This window comes from Lepus europaeus, chromosome 5, assembly GCF_033115175.1.
Source record: "Lepus europaeus isolate LE1 chromosome 5, mLepTim1.pri, whole genome shotgun sequence".
NCBI classification, from domain to species: domain Eukaryota; kingdom Metazoa; phylum Chordata; class Mammalia; order Lagomorpha; family Leporidae; genus Lepus; species Lepus europaeus.
In genome coordinates this window covers 29,920,838-29,939,458 of record NC_084831.1, presented here as the reverse complement: position 1 = coordinate 29,939,458, position 18,621 = coordinate 29,920,838, and the positions used below count along the sequence as shown (strand labels likewise).

The window sequence follows — 18,621 nt, the reverse complement described above, 5'->3', positions numbered from 1 at the left end:
AAATAAGACAGCCCCTGCCTCTCTGGGTCTTTGTGGGGATTAAAGGAGTTAGTGGATGTAAGTGCCACGTGGAGCCAGGCACGCAGCCCTCAGTCAAGGTCGGGCCAGCCCTTCCCTCCTTATCTTGCCAGCTCCCCTGCCAAGGTTTGCAGGCTGGGACTGATCTTGCCCAGGGTTCCAGCCACAGGGCTGGGCACTGCCGGCACACATAGAAAATTCTTGTAAATTGGCAGATTTTCCCTGTTCCTGTCCCAGGCCTCGATTACAGCAAAGCTTTCCCTCTCCTGGAGCAAATGACCAGGGGATTCATGCCCTGGGCAGCACCGGGCAGCACCAGGAGGAGGGCAGCTGCCAGGCTTCCAGGCTGTTGTCCTATTTGGAAGCCCTTCCCCACATCCACGGATCCTACCTGGACGCTGGGCTGATCCTGCCCTGGTCCGTAGGTCTCAGCCCCCACCCAGAAAGCTTGACCGGTGCCTTGGCTTCTCCAAGATCACGCCTACCTGCAGGCCCACTGGTCACTCAGCCCTGTGTCCAGAGCCCTGCCCCTGTTGCCAGTCCCTTAGAACCCTGCCGTCTCCTGACAGATACCCCTGCCGAACCCCCCACTCAGAATCCCAGGCTCACCCTCTGGCTGCCAACCACCTACCCATGGCTATTTTTACCCCACCCAGCAGCCCCCTCCCCACCCCCCACACATGCACACTCAGAGCCCACGGCCAAGTCCACACCGGCCACGGCCTCCTCGGGGCCCTGAGGCCTCGCAGAAAATCACAGAGGTGCTTTGACGTTAATCAAAGGCTCTCATAAATAAATATGTGTAAATCATATGCAAACCAGGTTGGAATTTACATCTTGCAGTGCTGAGTCAGCATCTTGAGGCACCGGGGAGGCTGTGTGCAGCTCAGAAGGTTCGGGACAGGAGTCCTGGGCGTCGAGGGGGCCACTGAACGAGGCTAAGAGGCATCGTGTGAGATTCTAGGAGACCCAAGTTGGAAGTATCAAGCACTGATGGTCGATTACCTGCCCCAAGCCAGGCATTCTCCTACACAACAGCTACTCCACGCATTAAGCTATGGTACTCAGTACCTAGGATGCCTCCTCCTTACGTGAACTGTCATTAACATCCTCTAATTTAACCCTCATAACAATAACGATGGTAATAGTAACAGTAACCATGAGCCTCACTCATTGGGTACTTCCTGAGTAGCACAGAGCAATGCCGCTCCACCCCCACCCCTCCAGGCCCTCCCATTCCACTGCACTCCAGCCTGCTGGCAACTGCCTGCAGCTGCATCTTTGCCTAAGGGCTTCTTCTGGCCTCTAGGAGGCTGCTCTGCCCTCCCAAGGCAGGCCTAAGTCACCCTGCTCCTTACCCTGGGAATGACGGATGCGCTGGTGTATAAACGACCCAGCTCCCTCATCTACCGAGTGGACTAACTCAGATGTGTGTCCAACACTGGCGCCCAGTGGTCCCCCGCAGACCAGCTGCCCACGCTGCTAACCTGCAACTCGCTCAGTCGGGCTCCCTCCCCTTTCTCACCTCTCCCACTCCCGCCCAGGGTATCTGGGATCACTTTTCTGCACACATTCAGCTTCTTATTTCAGGTTCTGTTTCTGGGCAAACGTGAACTGAGACGCCATGCGTATCCCATAACAACCCTCGCCCTTAGCAGGGCCTGAAACTCCCAGCCACATTCTTCAAGGCCCTGCTGGAGCTGGCCTGGCCTTCCACATGGGTCTCCAGCAGCTACAGCCCAGGACCTGCAGCCCAGGACCTCCGGCTCCTCCGTCCCAGGAGGGCCCCTCAGTGCCCTTGCCAGCTTCCCTGCCAGGAACATCCTTTCGAAGGCGCTCTCCGTGACTGGCCCTCCTCATCCTGTGAGTCTCACCTTAAAGGTCCCGTGCTCAGGAAAGCCTTTCTCAACCTCCGAGCCCAGGCCCTCAGGCAAGTCCATCACACCACCCTGGAAGCTCTCACCAGGGGCTGAAGTCATCTTGTTTGTGGATTTACCTGGGGGCTGTTTGCTTCTTTCCGCTCCTCCTCCAGAACCTATGTTCCCTGAAGACAAGGGCCTTGTCTGTCATTTTCACTGTTGTCCCCGCCCCAAATGTGTGGCGGCCCGTGTAGCAAGTAAAGCCACAGCATCTAGTGCTGATCCTGGCTGCTCCATGGCTGATCCAGCTCTCTGCTATGGTCTGAGAGGGCAGTGGAGGGTGGCCCAAGTCTTTGGGCCTCTGCACCCACGTGGGAGACCTGGAAGAAACTCCTGGCTCCTGGCTTCAGATGGGCTCAGCTCTGGCTGTTGTGGCCATCTGGGGAGTAAACCAGCAGATGGAAGACTCTCTCTCTCTCTCTCTCTCTCTCTGCCTCTGCCTCTCTATAACTCTGCCTTTCAAATAAATAAATAAATATTAAAAAAAGAAAAAGGAAAGAAAAGAAACTATGAGTTGGAGTGGAAGGACAAACCGTTGGCATTCTGGGTCAAAGTTGAGGAAATACCAGCTCACAGACTGTGGACACGTGCCCATGGCTGCATGGATGGTGAGAGGCAGAGCCCGCACTCAAAACCGGGTGCTCTGGCTCCACGCCCGTGATTTGAACCACTGTCACTGGATTTTCACTTTTCAGATAGAAAACTGAAGCACTGGGAATTCTACTAAGAAGCAGGGCCGGGACTTGAACACAGGCTTCCTGACTGTAAGACCAGTAGACCGGTGTTCCGTTATACCTCGGGCCTCACCCAGCCCTCCACCCAAACTACGGCCTTAATATAAAAGTCCTCCTGCCATGGCTGGCGCTGTGGCTGTGGCATAGTAGGCTAAGCCTCCGCCTGCAGCACTGGTGACCATATGGGTGCCATATGGGTTCACGTCCCAGCTGCTCCTCTTCCGATCCAGCTCCCTGCTGGTGCTCCTGGGAGAGAATCAGATGATGGCCCAGGTACCCGGAAGAAGTGCCTGGCTTCTGGCTTTTGCCCAGCCCACTCTGGCCATTGTAGCCATTTAGGGAGTGAACCAGCAGATGGAAGATCAATCTCTCTCAACAGAAAAAATAATAATTTTTTTTAAAAGTCCTCCCGCAGCATTCCTAAGAAGCTACTCCACTTTTCCTTAAGCAGTCGGGGAGCTCACTCTGTGACATGCTGGTCCTTAGAGTTTTGAACCCAAGACCTGGCTCCCCAAAAATAGCCAGGGTTTAGTCTGAACTCTGTTCCTTGGGTTCGCACAGGGCTCCCCTATCCCCAGGAGCTCAGGACAGCCTGGCAGACACCCTGAGGCAGAAGCTGCGCTCTAAGTGACCATGAGCAATGGACTGGTTAAATAAATTACAGGACAGTGATATGGCTGGATACTATATGGCCAGTCAAAAGGGGCAGGGTAGATGAGACATGTAAAACATATGTTTTATTTGTATGTGTTTACTTGTTACACACACGGGGGGGCGGGGGGTGCTCCCATCCTCTGGTTCACTCCTCAAGTGCCCACAATGGTGAGGACTTGGCCAGGCTGAAGCCAGGAGCCAGAACTTAATCCAAGTCTCTCATCTGGGTGACAGGGACCCAACTACTGGAGCCATTATCTGCTGCCTCTGAGGGTCTATACTGGCAGGGAGCTTGGATCAAAAGTTGGAACTGGGCTCTGAACCTAGGTACTCCCATATTGGTATATGGAAGTCTTGACCAATCTCTTCCCTGCTAGGCCAAATGCCTACCCCCAAAATATATTAGTCTTTTTAAAAAACTAAAAATGCCATGTGTCCCTGGTTCTATCTTCTGTCAAAAGCTCATCTTCAGGGACAGGCGTTGGGCCTAGGAGTTAAGACATTGGTTAAGATGCCTGTGTCCCTGATCAGTGTACTTGGGTTCAAGTCCCACCTCTGCTCCTGATTCCAGCTTCCTGCCAGTGCAGACCGTGGGAGGCTGCAGGTGCTGGGCCCCTGCCACCCACATGGGAGACCTAGGTTGAGTTTCCAACTCCTGGCTTCAGCCTGGCCCAGCCCAGGCTGTTGCAGGCGTTTGGGAAGTGAACCAGCAAATGGGAGCTCTGTCTGTCTTGTCTCATTCTGTAACTAATTTTTAAAAAAGGTCTTATTTGTATCTATTCATACACTTATACACCATACACCCTATAACCTGCAAGTTAGTTCAAGTCTCTCAGCCTCACTTTCTTCACTTCTAAACTGAGAATTTTTGCACCTAACTCCCATTTCTGAGAGGATGTAATATATAAGTCCAGGTAGAAGCAAACAGCACAGTTCCTGCCACAATAAACACTCATTAAATCTTAGCATTATTAATGATTTTTTAAAGATTTATTTATTTATTTATTTGAAAAGCAGAGTTAGAGAGAGGCAGAGGCAGAGAAAAAAAGATCTTCCATCTGCTGATTCACTCCCCAACTGGCCACAACAGCCAGGGCTGGGCCAGACCAAAGCCAGGAGCCAGGAGCTTCATCTGGGTCTCCCATGTGGGTGCAGGGGCCCAAGCACTTGAATCTTCTGCTACTCTCCCAGATGCATTAGCAGGGAGTTAGATCGGAAGTGGAGCAGCTGGGACACAAACTTTCATCTGTGTGGGATGCTAGCAGCAGCTTTACCCATTACACCACAACACCAGCCCTAATGATCTTTTTTAAAGCTATTTATGGGGGCCAGCATTGTTTCACAGCTGATTAGGCTGCCACCTGCAACATCATCATCCCATGTGGGCACTGGTTTGAGTTCAGACAGCTCCACTTTCTATCCAGCTCCCTACTAATGCAGTGGAAGGTGGCCCAAGTGCTTGGGCCCCTGCACCTATGGTGGGAGACCCAGAGGAAGACCTGGCCCAGCCTTGGCTATAGTGGCAATTTGAGGAGTAAACCAGTGGATGGAAGATTTCTATCTCTCCTTCTTTATATATAATAAAAAAATATTTTTAAGAAAATAAAGTTACTTATTTTATTTGAAAGGCAGAGTTACAGAGAGAGATGGAGAGACAGAAAGAGAGAGATTTTCCATCCCCTGGTTCATTTCCCAAATGGCCACGATGGCTAGGGCTGGGCCAGGCTAAAGCCAGGAGCCAGGAGCTTCATCTTGGTCTCCGTATGAGTGGCAGGGGTTCTAGTACTTGGACCATCCTCTGCTGCTTTCCCAGATACATTAGCAGGGCGCTAGATCAGAAGTGGAGCAGCCAGGACATTAATCCCAGCACCCACGTAGGATGACAGCACTGCAGGCAGTGGCTTTCTCTACCGTCCCACAATGCCAGCCCCAGTCATTATTATTCAATGATGTGTATTCATGCACAAAAGGCTCAGAAAGGATACAGCCGAAAGGAATTAGTACAAGGTATGAGGCAGACAGACTGATGGAGGACTTCCAGTTTCTACTTCAAATACTTCGGACGTAAAGAATGTTTACAAATGACCTTGGATTGATTTTATCATCACCAAAAACAACAAATATATTCCTCTTTGATGCAATAAAAGTCACAAAGGCAGAGACCATGTGCCACTACCCTCACTTCTCAGCCACTTGCTCACGGTCTGCACCTGCTACTCTAGTCTCCCTCCCCACATATCCCTGGGCATCAGCGGCCCTCTGAACCTGGCCAGGTGCCAGGTATGCCTGAGACCAATTTGCTCTGGACACAATGTTTGCATCAGCAACATCTCTAGCAGGACGAGCAAATCTAAGTCCCCTATCACTCTCCTGTGTGAGCTGAGCCAGGTCTGGACCCTCCCAACTGCCCTTGGGGAGTTGGGCTGGGACCCAGGTACAGGCCCTGACACTTACAGGGGCACAGTCCTCCCTATTAGATTTCGTCCCATCCCCACTGCCCCCAGAGAGGCTATCTTGCATGGGTTCCTTGCTGCCCCTGCCTTCACTGCTCTGTCCTGACAGGAGCACACAGTCTCACCATCTGGACATCTTCATCTTGGCTGTGGATAAATACTGGGCAGGCTCAGGCCCCGAGCAGGTCTGGAACCCAGCCCCCCTTTGGCTGAAGTCAGCCAACCAGGTATGAATAAGAGAAAACGCTTTCTTCTCAAAAGCCCACCTCTTTGGAAACAGAGCTGGTGTTAGGGTCCCCTGCACCTGCTATGTGAGAAAAGGAGTAGGTGAGATCACAGTGGTACACGTGTGTGGTCAGTCACCAGACCTCCTTCATCGGTGCTTGCTAGAAGCCGAGAATTAAGCCATGTGCTGGGAGACAGAGGAAACAGAGCCATCCCCTGACCCCAAGGAGCTCGCGGTCCCACGGGAGAGGAGTGGAAAGCAGCACAGGCGTGTCGGTGGAAGGGCAACAGAGGCCACAGCTTGGGCTAGACAGGGCAACTGCCCAGAGCTGCTGGCTCTGGCGCTGGGACTTGGAGGGTGTGAGGCAGGGGAGAAAGAGCATTCCCAGGAGGGGGAGCCATGTGTGCAAAGGAGGTTGGCAGGGACGGGGTCAGCAGGGACAACGGAAGGCTTCCCAGGAGCTGTGGCCTCACAAGCACACCCTTCTTACCTCCCTGGCTGAGGGACAGGAAGGAGAACCATCTAGACCAGCCACTAGACTTTCTAACCTACCACTCCCCTTAGCTTCCTCCTAGCTTGGAGGCATGTGTGTTGGCCAGCCCTGGAGGCACCCAGGACACCTACAGTTGAAGGTAAACTGAGGCACTCCGCTAAGAGCTTTCCCCTAGTAGAAAGGAGAGCGAGGACATGAGCCCTGCACACAAGCTGCTCTCAGGCACAGTCCAAAGTGGAGGCTCCAGGGTGATTTTATCTGCAGTGACAAGTCCATCCCCGTGCTCAGACAGGTATTGTTCCAGGCCCAGCAGACATCCTCAAGTCAGACACATGTCCGGAGCTCAAACAGACACTGCCCCCAGGCCAGGAAGGTGTTGCACCAGGCCCAGAGAGATGCTGTGCCAGCTTCAAACACATGTCCTGGGCCCAGACAGAAGCTGTCCCGGGGCCAGATAATGTGCTAGGCTCAGCCAGGTGTCCCAGCTTCAAACAGATGTTGTCTTGAGTCTGGGCAGATGTTACCCTACACTCAGACAGATGCCTGCCACCAGAGACATAGAGAGGCTGACAGGTCCCTGGGCAGACAGAATTCCTAAATCCTCCTTCACCACTTTCACCCTCCACCTGCTCGTCTGAGGACGAGGAGCAAGGCCAACACTGGGCACGGCCCACTCTCCCCAGACCCTCCCAAACTGTAAAAAAAAAAAAAAAAAAAAAAAAGGTGCTCTATGGCTCTGTGTGTCTGTCCTTCCCTGGCTCACAGCCGAATGTCTGCATGGGAGGGAGGGAAGGGGGAAGGGAGGGAGGGACGTACAGCAGGAAGACGAACAAGGCGCACACACAGGAGGACAGGCCCCTGTGCCTTCTGGGAGTGGCAGACGCACACGCAGAGATGCCTGAGCTGATTCTGTATGGGGAGAGGGGCTGGAGAGTGGGGATTAGAGGAAGGAGCGAGTTGATGTCTGGATCAGACCCATTAAAATCCAGCTCAGACTCCGCACTCTGGGACCGGAGGGGAAGGGAAAGTTGTGTGGCCTCCATGGGTACCCACTCTGCCCAGCACCTCGGGAGTGCCAGCACTGCATGTGACTACCCAAAAGCTGTGCTGATTCAACCAAGGAGGCAGGGAGGCACAAGGAGGCTGGCCCAGTGTGAACCTGCAATGGAAAGACAGTCCATTCACCAGCTTGGTCCTGACTGGAAGAGTGACCTTCTTTCCCCAAAAGCCCTCATCCGAGTCCTGGAAGGAAAAAGAACCTCTCTCCTCCCCCTCGGGGCTGCACAGCTCCTACCAGGAAGCAAGAGTTGTGTGCGCTATGCGGAAGTCGGGTTTCAGGAACGGTGCAAGGTGGGATGCTACCTGGCCGTGCATGGAGGCAGTAGCCATTATACCTGGAATGTGGACGTCACGGAGCCTCACCACCCCATCTGCCCTGAACAGCCTGCTCCAGGCTCAGACTGAGTCTCTTCAAGATTTTAGTTTTTGGGGGCAGCATTGTGACATAACAGGGAAAGCCACTGCCTGTGACATCATCCCATACTGGTACCAGTTCGCATCCTGGTTGTCCACTTCCAGTCCAGGTCCCCCGCTGAGGCCCTGGGAAAAGCAGCAGAAGGTGGCCCAAGTACAACCCACATGGCAGACCCAAAAGAAGCTCCTGGCCCCCTCCTGACTATGGCCTGGCCCAGCCCTGGCCACTGCAGCCAACTAGGGAGTGAACCAACAAATGGAAATGCTCTCACTCTTTTTCTCACTCTCTCTCTCTCTCTCTGTAGCTCTTTCAGATAAATAATTAGATCTTGAAAAAAAAAAAAAAAAAGATTGTAGCTCTTGGGGCTGGCATCATGGCATAGTGGGTTACGCCACATCCCATATGGCCACCAGCTCAAGTCCCAGCTGCTCCACTTCTGATCCAGCTCTCTGCAAATGGCCTAGGAGAGCAACTGCAGATGGTTTAAGTACCTGGGCCCCTGCCACCCAGGAGGAAGACCCTGGAAGTTCCTGGAAAATCTCTCTCTACCTTTCTCTCTCCCTAACTCTGGCTTTCAAATAAATATATAAACATCTAAAAATTTTTATAAAAAAATGGGCTGGTGCTGTGGTGTAGAGGGTTAAGCCGCCACCTGTAGCACTGGCATCTCACATGGGTGCTGGTTCAAGTCCCAGCTGCTCTGCTTCAGATCCAGCTCCCTGCTACTTGCCTGAGAAGGCAGTGGAGGATGACCCAAGTCTTTGGGCCCCTGATATCCACATGGGAGACCTAGAGGAAGCTCCTGGCTTCTGGCTTTGGCCTGGCCCAGCCCTGAGGCCATTTGGAGAGTGAACCAGCAAATGAAAAATATCTCTCTATCTCTATCTCTTAATTCTGCCTTTCAAATAAATCTCTTTTTCTAAATATTTATTTTTTTCTTTTTTCTTTTGACAGGCAGAGTGGATAGTGAGAGAGAGACAGAGAGAAAGCTCTTCCTTTTTGCCGTTGGTTCACCCTCCAATGGCCGCTATGGCCGGCACATCGCGCTGATCCGAAGCCAGGAGCCAGGTGATTCTCCTGGTCTCCCATGCGGGTGCAGGGCCCAAGCACTTGGGCCATCCTCCACTGCCTTCCCGGGCCATAGCAGAGAGCTGGCCTGGAAGAGGAGCAACCAGGATAGAATCCGGCGCCCCGACCGGGACTAGAACCCGGTGTGCCGGCGCCACAAGGCGGAGGATTAGCCTGTTAAGCCACGGCACCGGCCAAGATATATTTATTTATTTGAGAAGTAGAGTTACAGACAGAGAGGAGAGACAGAGAGGTCTTCCATCTGCTGTTTACTCCTCAAATGGCAGGAATGGCCAAAGTTGGGCTGATCAGAAGCCAGGAGCCAGGAGTTTCTTCCAGGTCTCCCACGTGGGTGCAGGGACCTAGGGACTTGGGCCATCATCTTCTGCTTTCCTAGGCCATAGCAGAGAGCTGGATGGGACGAGGAGCAGCCAGGATACAAACCAGCACCCATATGGGATGCCGGCACTGGAGGCGGAGGCTTAGCCCACCATGCCACAGCACTGGCCTCAAATAAATCTTTAAAAGAAAAAAAAAAAAAAAACAAGAAGAAAGATTGCAGCTCTTCTCAACCAGGCTGCCCACTCATGAATATGTAAATAAGCTTTGGTCCACGCCCCCAGCAGGTACAGGTTGGAACCTCCCTCCTGTTCTACCTTCTTTCCCTCAAGAGCCACCCTGTGGTGAGGAAGGTGTGGTTTCTCACAGGAGGGGATATATTCACACACACAATAAAACAGTTTCCCAAAAGCAAAAGGGAATATTAAAACCACTCTCAAATGGAAACACTGATACAATTACAGGCACTAATGTACATGTATTAACGCAAACCCAGCACCAGCACACAACTATTTATGGGCAACTACAGAATATAAACATGAGTCCATGGGAGCATGCCACATACAGGCTTGCTAACTTACAGTCACCATATACCTGGCACACGGGGCCATCTACACGCTACTGCAAACACCGCAACACGCACAAACCCAAGGGAACTGCCCTCCCTCCTGCCCAGGCCACAGATCACCTACCACAGCCTTCAGTGAGATCCCAAAGTCAGTCCCAGGCCTGGAAGGCACCTGGCTCTTCCAACGATGGTGACAAGGACTTCAATTATCACTCTCTGCTCCCACCCCACCCTGTGGTGGTGAATTTTGCAGTCATCCAGATAAAAAAAAAAAAAAAAAGTGTGTTGAGGGGAAAAAAAAAAAAGCATGCAAGCAGGAAACTACAACCCAGCCCCAGCCTTTCAGGGTGATTAATCCCTGCTAATGATTTACCGATTCGCAGAGCGCGTGTTCTGCATAACCGGATTGCGGGCATTAACGCCAGCTCAGAGGCTGCCAGTCTGCTAAAAATGAAAGTAAATTTCAAGAGCAATTGAACAACTGAACACCCCTAATCTGAATATTCCACTGATATTCTAGGAGGACCCCATTCTCACCCTGAGGACTCCAAGCTGGGGGTGTTGGGGGGGAGGTTCATCCGAAGAGGGATTTCCTTCCCGTCCCCCCTTCCCCTCCCCAAGGCTGGGAGTTAGGGAACCTGCCACGGAAAGGGAGACTCTGTCTTTCCCCTCTGCCAGAGACAGCAACGTGCCGCCCCCGACTCCCCTCCTGTGTCCAGAGCCCTACAGGGCACAGGGAGGACAAAAAGGCAGCTGACACCTGCAGGGGCGCAGTCCAGAGGGGAAGAGAGGGAGCTGCAGCACCCGGAACAGCGATCCCACACTGTGTAGGGAGAGCTTCGGGACAGTCGTGAGCAACACACGCCTGCAGACAGGTGACCTGCTACCCCTCCCCCACTGCCTCCCACGACTAGAGATCTGGGGCAGCCAGGGCCCTTCCAGACTCTTCCGTGCAGCTCCGAGTGAGCAGGGTGTGGCCGCTCCTGACACCCTTCAGCAAGAACTGGTTATGGGAGCAGGCAGGTCCCCTCCTGCTCACCCAGCCTCTTACTCACCCCGGCAGCTCAGCCAAGGAGAGAAACCAAGTCACGATTTCCCTTTCCCGGTTTCCATCTGGGCGGTGATCTCACCCCCACTTTCTCCAGCAGCCCAAGAGAGAAGCATCCTGCCCAGCTTACAGGTGAGGAGACAGGGTCACGGAGTTGACCCAATGTCATCCAACAAGCCTGAGTCAGGGTCCACACGGAGCCCGGGACCCTTGACGTCCAAGCCAGACCGAGGAAAATGCAAGCGCTTGGGCACGAGGAGACTGGCAGAAGGGAAAGGAAGCGGGCAGTGAGAGCTACCCCCAGCACAGCCAGCCTCAGACAAAGGCTCAAAGCCCAAGCACACAGGAGGCCACCCTGAGACAGCTCCTGCAGCCGTGGGCCCGGATCCCTCCTCTCTTTACGCTTCTCAGCATCCCTGACCTGCAAGGAACCCAGATGGAGTGTCCCAGAGACTCTCGTCCCCTAGCACCGAGCAGGCCTTGGTCTGCAGCTGCGTCTGCTCTCAGCACTTTCTGGACTCCTGACCAATGGACCAGCTGACCAAAGAGAGCTCGGAGGACCCAGAGACCAAAGGGGAAAGCGCCCAGTGGCACTCGCCCCCAGAGATGCTGAGCAGAACTGTGCATCTTTCTCCTCCCCAAGTCTGTGCTCCCTGTGCTATTGTGACAGCTCCTGCCTGGGCTGTGTGTCTGGGACAGTGCAGTGCACGTGTGACCCCCAGGGTGCTGACGGCACTGAGCCAGCCTGTGTGTCTGTGACCTGGGGCTCTGCACAGACAGTATACGGGGCTGGCACTTGTCTCGTTGCCTTCCTCCCTGTAGAATCTCTCCCACCCCCTACCCTCCACCCCCACAGCCCCTCGGGCTCCGAGACCCCCCACAGTGAGGGCCCCATCTGCTGGAGGCTCAGTGACCTGTGTCAAATGAGCAGGCGCTTGGTCACACTCCAGAGCCTGAAGGAGGCCTCTGGGCTCTGGGAAAGCCGGCGCAGAGCCTGCTGGGGGCGGGCTGGCCAGGGGCCCCACTGGGGAGGGAGGCCCCAGAGCCGTGGGGACTGGCGACGGCCTGGCTGGGAGCTGCCCGCCACGGACAAGGAGAGTGGGAAAAATAAGAAGGGGGCTCCTCTGTGCCCCCGGGACCAGTGCTGCTGCTAAACTGTGTGGACTCAACTCTGCATGGGCCCAGCCCCTTCCGTGTCTCCGTGACATGAGTGGGGTGGGCCTCTTTGTGCACCTGGGTGGCAGTGCCATGTGGCTGGCTCTCTGTCTGTATGCATTAGCCTGCCAGGGAGAGCCTCCGTGTCTGTGGCCCCAAGGCCCTGGAGGTCCTGTGTAGCTCCGTGTCCATGAAGGGGTGCCCACGTGGGCCTATGTCAGCCCACGCTGGGGGTCTGTGTAAGTCCTGTTAAGACAAGGGCCCAGATTTATCACTGGGCATTGCTTTGTGTGACCACGAATTTCCAGCCTGACGCCGCGAGTCCATCTGGAAATCTGCATGTTTGTCCCCGCACCACACTGCTTGTTTGCGTGTGGGTGGGTGAGGGAACATCTGCTGGCACACCTCCAGCACTCCGGGTCCGCCTGAGTCAGGTGGGCACCCAATCACTTGTGTCCACCTGTGTCTGTGTGCTGCGGGTCTGAGGACACTACCTCCCCCAGGCAGGTGAAGGCAGTGCTTCCGGCCAGAGGGGCTTCTTTGCAGCAGGGGTCTGCCAGCAGCCATGTCACAGCCTGCGGTGTCTTCTCCACCACCACCCCGCCCCCCCGCCCACAGAATCCCCAGCATCAAAGAGTGAGGAGGATGTTAAGATTTCCCGAGGAAATGTAATTCCCAAACCCAGGAACATCTGATTCAGGACCAAATCCCTGTCATTGTAGAGGGTCTGTAATTTCCAAAGCAATGAATGGAATTTTACCTTTCCTAGTTCACACGGCAGCAATCATGCTGCAAGGACACCTACGTTCCACACCTCCCTGGAGCCTGGGGGCGATCCTGAGACGCAGGCATCACTGTCCCTATTTTATGATGAAGAAACAGAGGCACAGTAAGTCTCGCAAAGCCACGGGGATGCTAACAGGGGACTGAGATCTGCCGGGAGACAACCTGGTGACCTAGAGGTCTGGATACTGCTTTGCTGCGGACACCCCTGAGTTCAGCCCAGAGCTGGGAATGCAGCTCCGGGAGCCTCAGCAGGCCCCTGCCCGGCAGCGAGCACGACCAGACAGAAGGCGGGTTTTCTGCTTGCGCTAGGCAAAGCCGCTGCCTCCACGGGCATCCTCCCCCCATCCCACAGCAGTGGGGAGAACGATAAGAGGTAGATCATGGGAACTGCACTCCTGGGCAAGTCTCCCTTCCCTCGTCCACGCGGTGACGATACGGATCTGAGCGCTCTCGCAGGGCGGAAAAGCAGAGGTTATAGGACAAGTGTGGAAGCTCCCTGCAAAGCCCCGTGCCTGTGGGCCACCATTCTGACACCTTTTCTCCTACAGGAACTCAGAGACTCACAGACCATCAGAGCTGGAACTGGCCCAAACCTCCATAACGCCACTCCACAAATGAGGACGCTGACCTTAAGCAGAGAGCGAGTGTATGTTGCTCACTCGCCGGCCGGTAACAATAGAAACAAGCAGTGTGAAACCCTTTCTGAGGGCTTCTCATTCCCATAGTCTTCAAGTACCATCTGACTTAGCCTGGGGAGACAAGTGGGCTGCCTGTGGCCCTGTTACTCCTTATCTACAAGAAGGAAAACCAAGGGCTAGAGAGCCTGGACTGGAGTCACTCTTGCCCGGGAAGAGAGCAGCAGCTTCAGGTTGGAAGCCCAAGCTTCAATGTCACACAGGCCTGGACAGGGCTGGCATGAGAGGAGACCTCTGCAGGACTGTCAGCCTTGGTCCTACCTCCTGAGCCTGGGAGAGGGGCCAGGGAGACGAGTGAGCCAGAAGACCTCAAGGTGACCATTTCCCGGGCCAGAGTCCAGGGACACCCAGCATCCCCAGCTAGATTCAGCCATTGAGGCTACGGTGGGACCTAAGGAGCCTGCTAAGAACAGTGGCCAGTGACCACTCTGTTCCTTGGTGCTGCGGCATTCAGGGCCCGGATGAGCTCGGTGTGTGTCCAGGACGACCCCAGCCACCCTCGGACCATCTCCGTGGCAGCAGCCACCAAGCGCCCATCACCTTTCCAAATGCTCCACAGGCAGGTCCTAGCGAGCCCCCCAGCTCAGATCTGGGCTCTGGGACCCCACAGGGCCCTGGGATCCACGAATCCATTTGAGGCAAGATCAAGGAGAGGACCACCAGCTGGAAGACCCCCTGGGAGCCAAGCCTCAGGGTGACAAAGAGGAAAAGACTCACTGGCTCCACCCAGCCCCGGGGTCAAATATGGAGTGAAGCTGCACAGGCCCCACTCCACGCAGAATCCTTCAAGGAGTTCTCAAAGACCTGCGGCAAACGAGAGGTGGCCGGCCCCCAGCCCCCTGTCCCACAAGGTCTATTCTGTCTCAGTGCCAGCCCAGGGCTCCGTACCGGGCTGGACAGCTCCCGGCCAGCAGGACGGATCTCAGAGGGGCCAGCTGCCCTTTCCGGAGTTGGTTCCCTTCCTCCTCGAGGACAAGCTTCCCGGGAACCTGCCACCAGCACCCCACCGAGGCCATGACCACGGCCCATGAGAGAGGAGGAGCGAGAAGGCTGCAGGGGCCCTGGGCCCGGCATCAAGGCGTTTTCCCTGTCACTCTAGAACCCCGGAAGGCGGCCGGGCTGCAAACGCTCGGGTCTCCCAGTGGCACCGCTGCCGCCTCGCCACCCCGACCCCCGAGCCGCCCGCGCGCAACTCACCTGGGCCGCGGTGCCCGGAGAAGGAGTGGCCCCGCGGGGCGTGGACACGAGGATGCCCGTCTCCGCGCGCGCCCCGCGCGCTCTCAAGGCCACAGAGGTCGGCTCAGCTGTGACGCTGGGTCTGGAGGGAGAAGAGGGAAAACCGAGACGCGCGGAGCGGGCACGCGGGGGAGCGCTCTGAGCACGCTGGAGGCGGCGGGCGGGGAGGCGAGGCGGGCGAGGTGAGCAGACGCGCCGGGAACCCGCGCCGCCTCGCGCCCGCAGCCGCCAAGCCCGCAGGAATCCTGGCCCCGCCGGCCGCGGCACTGCGGAGGGAGGAGCGCGGGACTGAGTCGCTTCTCGGAACCCGAGCGCCTCCCGGAGCCCGCGATCCCCGCCGCCGCCTCCGGCCGCCCCGCTGGGACGCGTGCAGGAATTCAGCTCGCGTGGAACGTGGGACCGGCCGGGCCCGGAGTCTCCCGCTCTCGGGGAAAAGCGGGGCCCACGCAGCCAGGGCGAGAGGGGGCGCGGTCCCAGGGCCTCCCCCGCGCCACTCCCCACGTGGCGGCCGCGCCCCCGGGGCGTGGATGTGTACGCGGATGGGAAGGGGGGGCACCGTGAATGAAGCCTCAACGGCCAATCAACGCGGTCGGCGCGCGGGACCCCGCGAGCGAGGCCCAATGGCGAGCTCTGGGCGGCCCGGCCGGGCGGCGGGCGGGCGCGGGGGGCGGGGGCCGAGGCCGGGGGGCGGGAGGCGGCTCCGCGGGCAGCCAATGGGCGGCGGGCGGGGTGGGGCTCCGGAGCGCCGAGCGGGTCGGGGCTTTAAGCCGGCGGAGCGCGGCGGCGGGGCCCGCAGACGGAGCGGAGCGGCGGCGGCAGCGGCGGCGGCGGCGCGGCGCGGCGCAGGGCAGGGCAGGGCGCGGGGCGGCATGGCCACCACCGCGCAGTACCTGCCGCGGGGCCCCGGCGGCGGAGCCGGGGGCACCGGGCCGCTCATGCATCCGGACGCCGCGGCGGCAGCGGCGGCGGCGGCGGCCGCCGAACGGCTGCACGCGGGGGCCGCGTACCGCGAAGTGCAGAAGCTGATGCACCACGAGTGGCTGGGCGCGGGCGCGGGCCACCCCGTGGGCCTAGCGCACCCCCAGTGGCTGCCCGCGGGAGGAGGCGGCGGCGGCGACTGGGCCGGCGGCCCGCACCTGGAACACGGCAAGGCGGGCGGCGGCGGCACCGGCAGAGCAGACGACGGCGGCGGCAGCGGCGGCGGCGGCGGAGGAGGAGGTTTCCACGCGCGCCTGGTGCACCAGGGGGCGGCCCACGCGGGCGCGGCATGGGCGCAGGGCGGCACGGCGCACCACTTGGGTCCGGCTATGTCGCCTTCGCCCGGGGCCGGCGGGGGCCACCAGCCCCAGCCTCTCGGGCTGTACGCGCAGGCGGCCTACCCAGGGGGCGGCGGCGGCGGCCTGGCCGGGATGCTGGCGGCGGGCGGCGGCGGCGCGGGGCCGGGCCTGCACCACGCGCTGCACGAGGACGGCCACGAGGCGCAGCTGGAGCCGTCGCCGCCGCCGCACCTGGGCGCCCACGGACACGGACACGCACACGCGGGCAGCCTGCACGCGGCGGCCGCGGCAGCCGCGGCGGCGCACCTGCACCCGGGCGCGGGCGGCGGCGGCGGCTCGTCGGTGGGCGAGCACTCGGACGAGGACGCGCCCAGCTCGGACGACCTGGAGCAGTTCGCCAAGCAGTTCAAGCAGCGGCGCATCAAGCTGGGCTTCACGCAGGCCGACGTGGGGCTGGCGCTGGGCACGCTGTACGGCAACGTGTTCTCGCAGACCACCATCTGCCGCTTCGAGGCCCTGCAGCTGAGCTTCAAGAACATGTGCAAGCTCAAGCCGCTGCTCAACAAGTGGCTGGAGGAGACCGACTCGTCCAGCGGCAGCCCCACCAACCTGGACAAGATCGCGGCGCAGGGCCGCAAGCGCAAGAAGCGCACGTCCATCGAGGTCGGGGTCAAGGGCGCGCTGGAGAGCCACTTCCTCAAGTGCCCCAAGCCCTCGGCGCACGAGATCACGGGCCTGGCCGACAGCCTGCAGCTGGAGAAGGAGGTGGTGCGCGTCTGGTTCTGCAACCGGCGGCAGAAGGAGAAGCGCATGACCCCCGCGGCCGGCGCGGGCCACCCGCCCATGGACGACGTGTACGCGCCTGGCGAGCTGGGGCCGGGTGGGGGCGGCGCGTCGCCGCCCTCGGCGCCCCCGCCGCCCCCGCCGGCCGCGCTGCACCACCACCACCACCACACACTGCCCGGCTCTGTGCAGTGACCCCGCGGGCTGGGCCCCCCGCCGGCGCGCGGCCCGCCCGCGCTGCCTGGACTCTTGGGGTTTTTTGTTGTTGTTGTTGTTATTCGGTTGCTTTGGATTTTACAAAAAAGAAAAAAAAAAAAAAAAGCCCAGAAACTTTCGAACAAAACCAAACACCCAGACGACCCTCCCCGGCGAGCGGCGAAGACGGCCAACGGGCTGCGTCGCCCGAGCCCCGCGAGAGAGGAGCGAAGATGCGGAAGGCGCTCGCGCACCCCAGGGCCCCTGCCCGCCGCCGGCTTCCCGCCCACCCCCGCCCCCGTCCCCCTCCTCTTCGACGACCCCTGCCCCTGCCTCCCCCACCCCCGGGCTGTTCGGGGCCGGATCCCGGCAGCGGCCTCCCCACAGCGACAGGTAACGCGGTGCGGGGCTAGGGGTTCCCCGGGAGAGAGGACGGGGAGAAGGGAGCTCGCACCCCCTCTTCCCGGCGCGACTCCGTAGCCTGCGGGGCGAGGGTGGGGGCCGTCGCTCTCTGCGCCCCTCTGGGATGCGCCCCGCCCCCTCCCTTTCTCCAGGCTTGGGTTCTTCTTCTTCTTCTTCTTCTTCTTTCTTTTTTTTAATGGTTTTTATTTATTCGTGGAGCTTCTCGGCTCCAGGGGTCCTAACTCTGCCCGCGCCCTTAATTTAAATCGCTGTATACTGTATTTATCGGGGCCCCGGAGGGGAGGCCGCGAGAGCCGCGTCTGTGTATAAAAGCAGGAAATAGCCAAAGCTTTAATCTAGCCTAATTTATTCTACCCCTTGTCTTCCCCTCCTTAAGAGAAAAAAAACAAAAGAAAAGAAAAAAAAAAAAAAAGCAAATCACACACACTACAAAAAAAAAAAAAAACTAACAAAAAAAAAATTCGAGCGTTTGTTTTTCGTTTCGTTGTATCCGAGTCCCGGCTCGGTTCGTGGCCACGCCGGAGGGGTCTGCGCCCCCACGCGCGCCCGCCCAAGGCGAAGGGGCTCCTGCCCGGCTCAGCCCGAACGCCGCGCGCCGGGGCCCCTGCTCCCCGCGGGGCCCGGCCCTGCTGGCCGAGACAAACGAAACTTGGAAAAGTTGGAAGTGTTTTTTTAACCAGCTGTAGGAATAAGCCGTTCCCCGAGAACCTTCTGCCTGCCTCCCCGCGGCTTCACCGACCGCCCGGCGCGCGCCGGGGCCGGGGAAACCGGGAGGCAGCCGCGGGGAGAACCGTGTAAATATGTGAGATATGTACACACTGGCGGGGAGAAGAAACATTTTGTGCTTGGCTTTTATTTTTGGTTTTCCGGGTTGCCCTCCGTTCCCATCCTAAAGGATTTTGTACACCGACTCATCTGCGAGAGGTATTTTAACCTAAGTTCCGAGTTTCTGACCCATTTCTATTTATTTCCTGGATGTATTTGGAGCTTCCCCCTTCTCCGTTTCTTCTGTTTGTTACAGATTGAATTTAATTTTGTTATTTTTTTTCTTTTGGAACAATGTTTTGCCGCATCCTC

General features: G+C 57.8%; 1 protein-coding gene across 1 annotated transcript; it reads left to right on the top strand.

Annotated features, from left to right (window-relative positions):
* Positions 1-15,735: 15,735 nt before the first annotated feature.
* POU3F1 (POU class 3 homeobox 1) lies at positions 15,736-17,121 on the top strand. The gene has a single exon (XM_062193270.1). It carries the CDS (start codon positions 15,736-15,738, stop codon positions 17,119-17,121), a length of 1,386 nt encoding a protein of 461 aa, XP_062049254.1.
* The last annotated feature ends 1,500 nt before the right edge of the window (positions 17,122-18,621 follow it).

Bases quoted from the DNA above. Each gene is read 5' to 3' on its own strand.
- POU3F1 (XM_062193270.1), top strand. From the start codon at position 15,736: ATGGCCACCACCGCGCAGTACCTGCCGCGGGGCCCCGGCGGCGGAGCC.